At 49.7% G+C, this 14,512-nt stretch overlaps 1 protein-coding gene across 1 annotated transcript; it reads left to right on the top strand.

Moving 5' to 3' along the window:
• Window positions 1-6,746: 6,746 nt before the first annotated feature.
• LOC144160092 (presenilin-1-like) lies at window positions 6,747-8,132 on the top strand. The gene has a single exon (XM_077691699.1). The coding sequence runs from the start codon at window positions 6,747-6,749 to the stop codon at window positions 8,130-8,132; it is 1,386 nt and encodes a 461-aa protein (XP_077547825.1).
• The last annotated feature ends 6,380 nt before the right edge of the window (window positions 8,133-14,512 follow it).

Here is a 14,512-nt window from a genome sequence, read left to right as displayed (position 1 = left end):
GGTTTCCTGAAGGCCCAGTTGGTACACCCTTTGTCGAAATTTTGTGGGCCAATTCTAAGCCTTCCCGACCACAAAGACTTCAAAGAATCGGTTTTACCTTTAAATGTGACAAAAATATTTTAAGGCAGTAAGAAAGAAAGGTGTTTATTCTAGCTTTCCTGCATAAAAGGTTTAAGCCTGGATCGAAACATAAGCTTGTACACTGCATTTTTTGCAGGCTGCGCGTTTCCGGATCGGCCCACAAAATTTTGGGAAAGACTGTATATTGTACTGCGAAGAAGAACAGCGCGAAAGACAGGACAAAGTAAAGAACCATAAACCACAGGCGCTGCGGTTTGTGGTTCTTTACTTTGTCGTGCCTTTTGCGCTGTTTTTTTTTTTTATAAACATAAACACAGGCGACCTAAAAACAATAAAAATATTTTCAAGAGCTATTTGTGGATTTTTGAAAAGACTAAAACACTTCCGATAAACACTTTTACATGTTCCTGCGCGTGATTGATTGACTGTAGGGTTTAAGGCGCCGACACAACGCAGGCGATGAGGCGCGCCGTAGTGGAGGGCTCCGGATTCATTTTGACCACCTGGGGATCATTAACGTGTGCCGAAATCTCTTACACACGGGCGTTTCTGCTTTTCGCCTCCATCAGAAAAGCGGCCGCCGCGGCCGGGAATCGAACCCCCGTCATCGGGCTGAGCAGCGCAACGCCTTACGTTCCTTCGCGTCTGGAAGCATATTCAAAGCAAGGAGGTTAAAAAAAATTGCTTTTTAACCTCCTTGATTCAAAGCTATAGTTATCAACAGCACGGAGCGGCGCTGCATGATTTGCTCAGTGCAACAGAGCTACCCTCCTTCCGTTTATTCCTTGCTGTGTGGATTTTTTTCTAAATTGGCGATGGAATTCGTTTATTGCCGCAACAGAAGGGGGTGCCCAATACACGCTAAATTGCTGTAATGACGTAATTCGAGAGCTCAAAGCAGGCCAAGAATCGGGAAAGAGAGAAAAATCTTTTGAGCAGGTTTCCAATTTCTGTGATGTGCATAGAGCAGTAATTTTGGCTGGGGGTACTTTGTGACCCCCTAGTCTAAGTACTGGATGTGTGTGTTGACTACGTTCTAAAAGCATTTAAGATTTAGAAAAAAAAGTTAGAAAAGGTGTTGCGGGGTCCCTTTAGAAATCCTTAGCCTGAGGTTCGCATACGCCCTGCTACAGGCGGAGAAGTCCGCAACGCGACGTTTCTCGCACGCCCATCGTACAGTGCGCTAACCGTGCTAATCGCTCTTACAGTGCTTAGCGGGCTTAATGAAGCGTTAATTTTTGTTACTGACGACTCATTCCAGCGCTTGAACACAGTGTGGGGTATATGTTTTGATCAAGAGAAAAAAAAATAGTGGCCGGGCAGCGTGTTTCCAAACTCTTCGCTGCACAGAGTACCCACGTAACATGTGTGATCTCACTGCGGGCGCGATTCTTTTGAGCGCCTGCTAAAGGAAGCCCACCGTTTGGGCTGTGTGCCTCGATGTAAAGTGCTGAGTACTGGAGCTGGCGGCTTCGGTTATGTCTATGTCTTAAGTTTTTTTTTAGATGCGACGCATCTCTTTAACTCGCCTTGTCCCTCCGGCGTCTTCCGTCGTCCGTAGTCCGCATCCCTCCCACATTCTCTTCGCAGCTGCGCGCTAACGCCGCTCTCACCGCAGCGCCATCTGCGTGTTAGCGCTCGCTCCCGTCGCCGTTCCAGCTGTGCGTCAGCGCGCGTTAGCGCTCGGTTAAACATCTAACACATGCGCATGCGCTGCTCTCTCTCATTCCCCTCACCGTGAACGCGTGGTACATATAAACGCGGTAACTGCGCCGTTCCGCTCAGTCGTTCCGCTCAGTCGTTCCGCCGCTCCGATGACATCCGATGACCACCAATGATTTAAATGGAGACTAACAGGCCTGCAATCGCGATGGTCGGCGCAACCGTACGTAATATAATGGAAAAACAGCAACAAATTGATACGCTAAATGGAAACAACATAACGGAAACGCAACGGAAATCCCACGATGCGTCGCAACTACCGATGGTTCCCCTCGCGGGAAGATGGTGTAAATTTTTGGTATTGCTTAGCTGTTTTTTTTATAAATTTAATTTTTTTCAAAACACACATCTCTGCGTTGTTTTTTTAATAATAGTGAGTTGATATATTTTAGTTCGCTTTAGGTTTGAGGCTCAGCCAATGACGACATTTAATAACCATTCTATATCGCGCTAACAGGCATGTCACGTAGGTGCTCTGTGCAGCGAAGCGTTTGGAAATACGCGGCCGGGCAGGTGTAAGAGCCTTGGCACACTGAACACAAAGCTCAGTGGTAGACACAACAAAACAGGTGAGTTGTAAGCTGTCTACAGATTTAAGTTTCGTACGATAGTGTCGACGAGAACTCGGTAAGGCCGGGAGGGGAGAAAAGGTACGGCGAATTACCTGCCCGGGGTCGTCTCGATGCCCCAAAGAGATCCAAAGTTACTTTCGCCTGCATGTGCGTACACATAAGCGCGTCATTCTACTTGCCTGCACTGTGTACGCTACTCCGGTGGCAGCCGATATAACTCCAAGTCAGATAGAAAGGCTCAGAAACACATCGTTATCGTTATCGGGTATGGCTCTTGTTATTTCCGAGACTGTGAAATAAATGCTACCACAGCAGTGTGAAAACTGCGAGCTATCTCGAAAGAAAACAGAGAAACACATATGCAAAGCGGTTAGGTGCAGGCTTTCCTGCCTATAAATCAGGAGGGTGTTCCCTAGATCAACTTAGGAAACATCGCGTAAAGAATCAACCGTAACCACCTACAGATAGCAAGAAGGCTTAACATGGGGAACTTGTTCGTAAACAGTGGCTTCAATTTAACCGGCCAACTGCATGACAAAAAAAAATATTACCTTGTGTTGGCCGAAAAATAGTGCAGCGAGCTTCTCTCTTGCTTAAGGTATGCGAGCTGTCAGTTCTATAGGCCTCCACAAACGTCGGCTCACGCTTTGAAACACGGGGAGAAGGAAACGTCACGCAGACTCGTATAGCAGCTACGATGACGTTTCACATTAAAACAGCTGTAGGAATGCGATGAAACACATGTGGCTTTGGGGGAGTTCGTCCAGCATATATGATGGTGATGATGGAAACGCCGTTGATGAGTCTACATCAACGTTCAGGTCATGGCCGTTTGAAAGCCACAAGGAATAAGAACGAAAAGCAAAATCAGTGTCCTTCCACTCAGTGTAGAAGCATGCCCAGCGAAGCTGGTCACAATCCAACGAGTGCATAAAACAATACACGTCTGTTTTTAATCTGCGATAGCATACTTCCGCTAGAGTTCTATTCTGCGTGAATGAACATGTGGCTGCCCATTTTATACCATGCAAGCTCCTATATTGAGAGCAGGCCTTCCGCAATAGTTACTTGCCTGTGAAATTAGTAATTATGAAACGTGGATGAAACTCAGAGTAGTATTAGAGACGTTTAACCGGCTAATTGCCATTTAATGTACTTTGGAATAGCTTCGACTAAACAGCAGTTTCACCTGTTTTCTGTAGCCCTGTAGCCAGTTTTTTGTGAACTATCCGAGTGATCATGCAATTACAGCGGATGGTAGTTCTGCAACGTTTACAATTTTATTATGAGGAAATTAACAAGTAAATGAAACTCGGAGTATGACATAGTCCTCGTAGCGGCCAATTTTAGTACAACTTCTTTCAAGATACCTACATTTGGTTGAGGGAGCATTCATCAGAAACTTCGCTTTGCCGCAAGAAAGAAAATTCTTTGTCGACGTGACTCTGTCCACCGCCGCGATATTTTTCGGGAATTACGTTCCCATCCACAGCTTTGTTGTAAAATCGTAGGACGCCGCTACACATGAAGAAGTGAATGCGAAAGCAATTATTTTTAATTGCGAGAGATTGCCCTACGGCATAACAGAAAGTTTTAAAGGTACAACGTTGCACCAGTTTCGCAGAAAAAAATCTAAGAAGGGAATGGTGCCGGGGTTCCGATGTTCAACGCTTAGGATCTGGGGTTCTCCCAGGATGGAGCCCTGTGCCTCGGAGGTGTGTAATCCGGGTGTTTCTAAGACCTGGGCAAGTCGACAACAGGTGTTCAACGTCAGCTTCTGGCGCAGAAAGCCATTGCATTGAACTGAACAACGGATTTGCCGGCATTGTGTGCGCCGCCATGTTGCACAGCTGCTGTTGATGTCGGAGGTTCGGACTCAATCGCCGCATACAGCTCGCCAATGAAATTTGTGCAGTAAGGTCGCGTGGAAGGCCCCGCGTTCATTCAAATGACGTGGTTCCTGCAGTGGCACGCGTCCAGTAGTGCGCATGTGTCCATGGCATTCGACTACCGTGGTGACATGGACTACAAGGGTCTGGTGTCATTTCTCCGTGACTCCGGCATGAACAGAACTATGTGAACATTTCCTTTAACTTTGCTACTATGGGCCTGCTGTGTGTACGTTCCTGCGTATGTCTCTCTCTGTGGCATTATCTGCGTTTGGTAGAGTTCGTTTGCGTTTTCCTGTCTTCGCTTCTCATGTGCATTTTACCCCTCTCATGTTCATGTGGAGTACCAAGCCAAGCTCGCTGCCAGGATGACTTCTCTTTATAATTAAAGGGAAAATTCAAATTTTGTTCATTTGAAAGATTGCCAACAGTGACACCGCTTTTAATGAAACTTCACTCAAATAAGTTATATAATTATGAAGAAAGAGAATGGCCATGCGGCCCACTAGCTCATTTTCCGCACTGGAACCTATCACGTGTATTATGGACAGCTGTGCGATTAGCTGTGGACCGCAGAAGCAAACACAAGCTATGCAGGGCTTGTAAGCTTGCAGAACAAGGTACTCGCGCTTAATCTTAAAGCACATTCTTTTATAGCAATAAGAATGGTGGGAAAACACCGAAAGTTACGAACGAACACATGAACGTAGAAGCACCAGTCGTACTGCGCGTACTTTGAAGGCCAAAGCTGCACAGGCGTCCGGATCTTTGAGCTTGTCAAAAGGCCAGACTCAGCAAAACTAAAGATGGACCAATAATTCTCCCCAAGATAGGGTGGGCAGCCCTCGACCTGATCCCCCAGGTGCAGATACCAACCCCCTGGCGCCAGTTTTTAATTATTCACCCACTGCCCAGTAACATGCACCCTACCCATCACGAGGCCAGGAGAGCAGCGAGAGCCCGAACATTCAACACGAACTTTGGAAAAGACCCCGAAGTCGTATAGACGGACGCCTCCCGCTGCAGAGGCGAGCCATACGCAACGATAGTAGTATCGACCAAGAACAGTCTCCTTGTAAGCGCAACAGTCAAGGCCACGAACATCACTGAAGCGGAGGAGATGGCAATTGCTCTGGCCTTCACGCAGACGCTGGCACAAACGATTTTCACCGACTCGAAGCAAGCATATTGGAACTACCAATCAGGATGGATGTCTCCAGCGACCCTTAGATTGCTGCGGAACAAAATAGCAAATAGGAAATTCAGATTGGTGTGGACGCCTGCTCATCCCTCCATGGAGGGCAACGAGTTTCTCACCAACAAAATGCTCAGTTTTTCAGTGAATAAAGCACCGTTTTCTGCCGGACAAGCTCTACGGGCACTACGAAACATAAAATCTTTCGTATAAAACAGACTCGTATTTTGTTTTCATAACCCTTTTAAAGGCATTACTCGTCCGCCTCCTCCTATGATTTTCATTTAAAGTAAGATAGTGAAAAGTCTGACGAAATGGCAGGCTTTTTTGCCCACGGGGAAAGTGAGAACATGACCGGGTTGAAAGGAATTCTGCTCGTGATTGAGAGGTTTTTCGCTATTCGAGCGTTCAACATCTTTTGAAACTTGGTCGTTTGAGGTAAATAAAACGTCAGTGGAGGAGATCTATTTACAGGGAACTCTTGATGTTTGAATGGCTACGCTCGGGACCACATCATAACAGATAATTACATTTTATACTGCAGTAAACTTTGGTGATCGGACAATCAGCTCCTGATGATGCCGATTCAGATGACATTGCGTTCTAAGAATGCGTCCCGAGACGCGAACGCGCAGCTGTTATGCGCGCAGTTGCGACATAAGAGCTTAGAAGACATGATACTACGGGGAGAGGGAAAAATGAAAAAAAAAACTATCACACGCGGAGCAAGCTCTTGCATAGCAAACTCCTGCATAGCATAGCGGAGCAAACTCCTGCCTGTTATAGAAAGACATTGAAAGAAAACTTCATTTTGCATTCATCCCTCAAGCAAATGGGGACATCTTTGGTTGGATCGAATGAAACGCGTTAGAATCCTTTACGCGTTAATGTTTTTAACCTTTAACATTCTTAACTATTAAAATTTTTCACGGATGTGTAGAGTCGAAGGCATCTATTTCGACGACCGCACAAACTATGCGATTGTCGCGGAAAAGCAGCCAACACATTCCATAAATGGAATCCTAGAGACCAGAAGTTGTAACAAACCGCCTAATAACTACTGGTCTTCGGAGCAGTGATCGCAAAATCGTCCCTTGGGCTCCTGGACCACGCCAATTTCTCTGGGAGGTAAGGTTACCTACAATTATTACTACATATTTGTAGACATTATCATCATTACCATTGTAATTGCCATCGGCTCAGCATTGAAGAACGTGCTGTTAACCGAAACGAAGAAAACCGAAGATCCCTGGAGAGTGCGGGTGGCTGGCTGCAAGAGCTTCAGACATGGCGCCGGAACGGCCGCAGACACCGTCGCACCCTCTCCGGAACGTTCTGGAAGTCGGAATGGACGACGCGCTGGTCCACGTGGTTAAGATCTTGGCGGCCGTAAGCTGCTGTATGCTCGTCGTCATCTTCATGGTCAGCGTCAACCCGCGCTTCCTAGACAACCAGGGTACCACACTGCCATATACGCCTCTGCCGGACACCGACGAGCAAATGCCCTTCACCAGGGCCACTAACGCCACGGCCAACGCGCTCATTCTGCTCGGCACGGTAGTCGTGATGACGGTATTTATGGTATCCCTCTACTACTACCGCTTCTACAAGGTAATAAACGCATGGGTCGGCCTGGCCTGCGCCACGCTACTGATATTGTCACCACTGACGTACATCGACGTCATCTTCAGCACGTTCAACCTGCCTGCTGATCACTTCTCAGTGGGCATGTTCGTGTACAACTTCGCGGCCCTGGGCCTTGTCGTTGTTCTGTCCACGGGGCCGCTCGTGCTTCAGCAGTTCTACCTGATCATGGAATCGTCTTTCATGGCCCTCATGCTCATCAAGTACCTTCCCGCCTGGACCGTCTGGGTCGTGCTGTGTCTGATCCCGATCTGGGACCTGGTCGCCGTTCTGGCGGCGCACGGGCCGCTCCGAATACTCGTGGAGACGGCACACGAGAGGAAAGAGGGCCTGCAGCCGGGGCTCGTGTTTTCGACCATGATCGTAGGCACCTTTCCCGGCATGGCTAGCCGCCAGCAACAGGCGCCTTCTTCCGCAGCGGGTCCATCTGGCCATCACCGTGGGCCATCATCTGAACACCGGGCGTTCGACGCCCGCGGGGAGCTTGGTACGTCAAGCCAGGGGAAGTCGGACGTGGAACATTCGGATCGCTCGAGATCGGCCCGCATGCCGTCGTCGGTCGCAAGCAGCGTTCGTGAATCGTACACTGAAGAACAGGTCGTGCGTGGACCGCCTTCAGAAGTTGTAGTGTTCTCGCCAGCAAAACAGGCCCCGAAAAGAGTTGACCCAACGGCTAGGCGAACCCAAGTTGGAATTCCTCATGGTCCAAGTCCGAAGGACGATGCCCCACGCTCTGTACCGACGAGCGAAGACCAGGAGCGGCAGGGCATCAAGATGGGGCTCGGAGACTTCGTGTTTTACTGCGTCCTCGTGGGAAAGGTGGCCACGTTCGGAGACTGGGCGATCGTGGCCGCTTGCTTCGTCGGCATCCTGGTTGGAATCTGCGTGACGTTGGCCCTGCTCGCCGTGACGCAGTCGGCGCTGCCCGCGTTGCCCGTGTCGCTGGCGTTCGGGCTCTTCTTCGTCGCGTCCCAACAGGCCGTGCAAAGCTTCTCAAAAGTGCTCTTCCTCAATCAGGTGTTCATATGAGGACACCAGTTGTGGGGTACGTGCCGCCACTGGGGGGCATGTGGCCGTAGTCGTGGTCTTTAAATTCGTTTTCAACGGGCGAAATTGTTTTGCGGTGCTCACCATTAAAGAAGAACAAGCGTCCCGACCTACTGCTTTGTTGAAGGGGGGTTGTGTGGGTAACGTTCAAGACTGGCACTTGCTTGACGTTTCGGAAGATTGGACAAATGAGTCGCAACAGGTTGTGACTGCATTTATGTTCATTGGTTTCAGCTAACTAAAGGTAGACGTAATGAATGCGTTGGGGCCTTCGACTTTGGATGGTAGTGAGACGTTTATTGAGGTCAATACAAGTGGCCAAGCACGTTCATGCTAATCGTTAGGGCTAAAAAGGCGAAGGAGTAGAAGGCAATACCACAACGCAAAGAAGGAAAGGCCCCCGGACACACCTGCTCAACGTGTACGTGTCGTCCTGGTAACGTCCAGTGCACCGCCAGCCTCACGATCACACCGACACGTTTTGTTCAACACGCTCAACTCCACACAGTGTCTAATAAGCATTCCACGTGCCGAATGTTACAAAATACGTTCATAGGTATAGCCAGATGGTGAGGCTTCCTTCACTTAGAATTTCCCCGAGAGAAAGACGACATACTCCTCAAACTCCATCATAATGCAACGCGGCACAACAAAGCACGGGGAGGCTGACACTCTCCTCCTAGCCGTTTGTTGAGAGGCGGAAAGCGGACGCGGATTAAATGTCATCCCGCAGTCACAGGTGGTCATAAAAATACTAATGGCAGGAAGATTACCCTAAGCTCTCAGGCGGGCTATCCCTGAGATCTTTCAGAAGACGTGCAACATCACAGGGACGGCATAAGAGACGCCCGCGGGTAACGAGGCAGAAAACCGGCGACAGTGCCACTTTACTCACCACCCCTCTGCGAGCAACGCCCTACGATACCCTAGCGCTACTACGTACGATGAATACCTCCAAACCAGTAGAATTCAGCGCGCTACATTTCTAACCCACATCACTAACTTACGGCAACTGAAGCCAGTTTTACGGAAAATACAAACACTTTAATTTATAAGCCTCACTAGGCGAAGATGTTCGGCAAACCCCACCCCGACCGTACAGAATGATACAGGCTGTGTGGAGAGACCGCCACCCTCTATCCACCAATCCCTCTACCCCTCACCTTATTGTCCCGCATGTGGCGGTCGCGCAACAGTTCCCCACTCAATGTGGAAATGCCCTTCAAATCCCTTCCATTGAATCAGTCGTGACGAGCAATGGGAGGGTGTGCTGGGTAGCTCGGACTCGGGCCTTCAGGTCGCCTTGGGGGAACAAGCTGCCATCGTCGCCGCCGACATCAAACCGGCGGAAACTACACTTCCCTAAACCCCGTCGCTCACAAATTTATCATCCCTTCCTTAAAAAAGGTTGAGAGACGCGCGAAAGCTTTCTGACATCAAAGTTGCGTCAAAAGTGCGTCAAAACTTGCGTTGAAAGTGCGTCCCGCCTTCGCTGAAAGTGCGTCAAATCCATCGCCAAACCTTCAAAGACCCAAATCGTAAACGAAGAATGAACCCATGCGACGATTTTTCGCGCGCTAAGTAAACGCGTCTATGAGCGATCTAATGTACACCGATACGTAGATTATGAGATAAAGGTAAACTATTGTACTCCTTTGTCACGATCGATGCTTATCTAGAACCATTTCTTTCTCGCGATTTTCTAGTAACCGTTTTGACACAATGGGAACCCGGTTTCACGCACGCACCATGTGTCCGGAGATCTTATCCGAGCTTTTCGGTTGACCCACAGGTCTATGGGATAATGCATTAGTTTAGGGGTGAAGCACCTTAAGGCAGAGGCTTCTCCGGCGTCCGGCGTCCGTTGTCACCGCTTAGCACCGTGTAAATCGAAACATCAGTGAACAAAAGGTTCACAAAAGGCTAAAAAGAACAAAATAAAAGGTTCACAAAAGGTTAGAGAGAGAGAGAGAGGGAGATAGAGAGAGGGAGAGAGAGACGCACAGCACCGGTAGGTGTGTAAATCGAAACATTTCTGAACAAACGGTTCACAAAAGGCTAACAAGAACAAAATAAAACGTTCAGAAAAGGTTAGAGAGAGAGAGAGAGAGAGAGAGAGAGAGAGAGAGAGAGAGAGAGAGAGAGAGAGAGAGAGAGAGAGAGAGAGAGAGAGAGAGAGAGAGTTAACAGAAGAACGACGCAAGACAGACCTGGGCCATGGCTGCCCTTAGCGGGGATGATCGCTTTCGGCGCACGGTAAATACACGATGATGCTCATGACTAGCGCATAGCCAGCATGATATTTAACAACCTCCCGCGCGCGCAACGTTCGTTTCTGCCGCTGTAGAAGCGCGCTGCAGCACGCCGTACTTGCTGGCCAGTCGACAGCTTCTCCAGCTGGAACCATGACCGCGTATCGGCCAAATTACAACATGGCCCTCTAGTACGTCTTATTTCGGATGATATACGCGCAGAGAGTATAACAGCTAATCGGAAAGCCTGAGCGTCATGTGGGCTCTGGTCACTACGCGCTGATGCCTCGCTTTGACACTTCTTGAACATCTCCGTACCCCGACGCAGTTTGAACAAGCGAATCTGGCTCTTTGGAGCTTCACAAATCTGAAACTTTGCACTACGGGACGGCGAACACCCGGCTTGGATTTTACCATCCTCCCAGGCCTGCGAGATAGTTCATGGTGATTAAACAACAGGTCCACAATCCTAATTTTCGGTTCAGAAGCTCCTTCCTTGTACAGCTGCCGGCAAACGCTGACCCTTTTTGTCTTCAGCGGTGCTTGCCCCGTCTTGCCGTTTTGAGGACAGCCAAGCGGATACACACAGTGACGCGGGCGACAACCAAACTCTGCGCCCTGCTTCCCGAAAGACTCCATGTCCTTGCTGCGATTGCCTTGAATGTAACGACAGGCAACCTGGAATGTCTTGGTGTAAGCGGTGTTCTTAGATCAGGTTTGTTCCTCCCTTAGGTTTTTTTTCTGTAAGTCCCGTTTCTGACGAACGCATTTTCTTCGTAGGTGTCAGCTCAGAATATGGTTCTTCTGCTTCTCCACCAGGCCTGCCTGTCTCCGTGGAATGACGAGAAATAGTCTGCAAAGACGGCTCAGCCTTTCTGGCTACAGGTACGCGGAAGGACACAAACTTGCGTTTCGGTGCACCCGGTCTACGTCTGCAATTTGTGCTATCCGGCTTTCACGAATGTCCGGTGACGCTCCATCCTCCATGAAGTCGGGAACAGAGATGTACTCGAACTCAAATTCACACAGTGGCGGAGCGATTCTTTCGTTCCCGTCCTTCACTTCACGCGTTCCGTCGTGTACTTTGGTGGGAGCAGCTGAGTTGTCCTTGTGCGTGGCTGGCGTAGCTTCACGTTTTTCACAGTTGTTTTCCGCTGGAACGTTCGAGGCTACCTCGGTGCTGGCTCCCACGTCGTCAATATCTGGAACGTGGTTGTTGTCCGTCGTCCTGACACGGCACCGGAACCCCTTGCATCCTCGTGGCTCACCGTTCAAAGTTGAAACCTGAAGCATCGGCAGGACAAACTGGCGAAGTCGACGTGTGCGAGCGCTTACGCGGGAGGGATCGTGTGAACGGGGTGAAGTTCCCTTTCCGGTAAACGTAATTCCGGCAGCCCGCAGATCGTTCAAAGTCGATCGCAGCTGACTGAAGGCCCCGCATATCCTTTCCTGGTAGTTCAAAATGCCGTATATATAGCAATCGTGTTCGAACTCGTCTCCTTCTAGCAGCTCGCCTATCATATCGTTCAGCTTGTTGAGTTCGGCGTCCTTCCGTTCGAGCTTGTTGATAGCCAACTCCAAGTCCAACGCAGACAGCGAGGGAACTTTCCGGAGCTCAGTCGCTGCCTTTAGCAGCCTCGGAGCAGCAGCGCGCAGAACCTTCCTCAACGAACGCAGGGCATCCAGGTCATCACCAACTTGGTACTCGGGGGACGTACAGTTGATCCCAAGCGTGGTACCCTGGACGTGACTGTGCTTATCTGTGTCCCGTTGAAGGTTTCGGTCGGTCGTAGGTGGGCGGTCAGGGCCAGCCATGGCGACCTCCGGCAGAGGACGGTGCAACGGCGGTCAACGGCAGTCAAATCACCGGGTTCTACGAAACTCAAGCTGAAGGGGACGTCGCTGGTCTCCGTCGCCGCACGTGTCCATTCTCCCGGGCTTCGGCACCAAAATGTTAACGGAAGAACGACGCAAGGCAGACATGAGCCAAGGCTGCCCTTAATGGGGATGATCACTTTACTCGCACGGTAAATCCACGATGATGATTATGACTGGCGCATAGCCAGCGTGAGATTTAACAGAGAGTGCTTCTGGAGAGCCGGACTGCGCATGCGCGAGAAGCATTTGATTGGGTTGGATTGGATTAAATTGAATTGTGTTGGTTGGATTGGATTGGAAATCGTTTTAGCAGCAGTAAGCACTCTCACGGGTGATTTACGGTAAGAACGATCGCCAGTGCTTCGCCCACTCGTCATGATTCACATCGTGGAGATGCGTGAATTTTTTTACAGGACGCTACCGGTCGCAATAGGAAAGCTTTCTGTTTAAAAAAAGCTCACGCAGATGGGCACAAGCGGCCGACGACTGGTGTTCAGGGATGCCGTATACTTTGAGCATGTGCTGACAGCGAGAGTGCCGGCATGTTTCCTTCATCTCATGTCGATGGCGCTTTACTAGACCGTAATGCTTCCTACTAACCTTTTTGCATATTCACAAAGGTTTTTCTTACGAGAGCAGGAGGCGAATGACCTTACTGAAAGGGGAGAGGTTCGCAAAGAGAAGCTAATACCAGAACTTTGGTTCCAGACGCTACTGCCTCACTATCGGCCATTTGCTGCTGACCAGTGCCACGGGTGCAAACTTCGCCGCTCCGGTCAATGGTCCTTTGCACTACTCTTTTTGTACAGCAGATCAAGTATGCGTAACTCCCCCGTTTATTTTGCGTCCGTAGGGCGAGAAAAGTCACTTGTTTTCGCAGCTTCTAGTCCGGTGTTGTCTACACGTGTTTTGGCTGGCTGCACATGGTCTCCGATCGGGCTGCATCTGCAGCTGCAGTCTGTTATAAAAGAGGCTATGGCTGTAGGCCCACCGTCTCAGCCGCCCGTTCACTCCCGGCGTCTCGTATTTTGATATAAGGCGCTAATTTCGTGTATTAAAGATGCCTTCCCTCCAAAGCATCTGTGTTTAGAAGGAAAGCCGACTTTATGGGGAATGGTGTAAACTTGGTTTTTGAAAGCTGGCTTCCCCACATTGTGGGTTGCCCACTGAAGCCTACTCATAGAAAAGAAAACAAGAGGCGGCAGACGTGGCGAAAGGAGACAACTGGCGACTATCGGGCCGCAGCGCCCCATCGTGAGCGCAATGCTCGTCGGCACCCCGAATACGGCAGAAAACGCAAGACATCGGCGCGGCATCGCCGCGGAACACTTCACCGGCGCGACGGCGCGGTATGAGCGGGAGTTTACGGCCATCCAAACCGCCATCGCTCATGCGGTTTGAGGTCGGTTTTGGTTTCCCGGACACCTCAGTCCCGTTACCGCGGTACCCCACAAACAGCTTCGCTGGTCATCCACCTTCACAAAGGGGAAGGGCACTGAATATTACGGGCGAAGCACCTTAGGAACTCGCTTTGTCCGTGGCTTGTCCCTTGGCGTCCGTGTACACAGTGTTGCGCATGCACGAGGAGCATTGGATTGGATTGGATTATATTTGGATTGAATGAAGTTGAATTGTATCGGATTGCATTGGATTGGAATTGTATCTACTGTACACACGCGTTGTCACCCATTTACATGCGCCAGTGGGCAATGCCACGGGTGATTTACGGTAAGAACGATCCCCCAGTGCTTCGCCCACTCGTCATGAATCACTTCATGGAGATGCATGAATTTTTTTTGTTGTTTCGCCACTGTACGTGCACGGCCATTACCAATAAGCCTGTCAACACAAAAAAGAATAGTGGTGGGAAACCAAATGGGCTCCACGCATGACGCTAAGGAGTTTGCTTCTGTAACTACCGAGAATGGTGACCCCAGAATACATTGCATCTCGTTTCTGTAGGAGCGAAATGAAGGACGCCTTGGCTTTTCACGTTGAAAGGTGGCCCTGAGTTGTCTGAGAGAGCCATTTTGATGGCTCTTACAGACAACCGATTGAAAGCCAGGTGAAATGGCGATGCGCAGTAATGGAATTTTACGTGGATGGTGAACAAGGGGCAGGAGCGTGACCTCATCTTCTCTCACTGGCTGTAACACAAACGGCGCTGGGACGAAAAGGTGCCTTTAGGCTTTGCCGTTGTCATGGCATGCTATCGTTCTACCTGTCATGTGC

This window comes from Haemaphysalis longicornis, unplaced genomic scaffold (assembly GCF_048455015.1).
Source record: "Haemaphysalis longicornis isolate Haplotype H1 unplaced genomic scaffold, Haemaphysalis longicornis Haplotype H1 scaffold_10, whole genome shotgun sequence".
Lineage (NCBI taxonomy): Eukaryota > Metazoa > Arthropoda > Arachnida > Ixodida > Ixodidae > Haemaphysalis > Haemaphysalis longicornis.
Note: the sequence above shows the minus strand (reverse complement) of the source record. Positions and strands in the feature narration are given on the sequence as shown.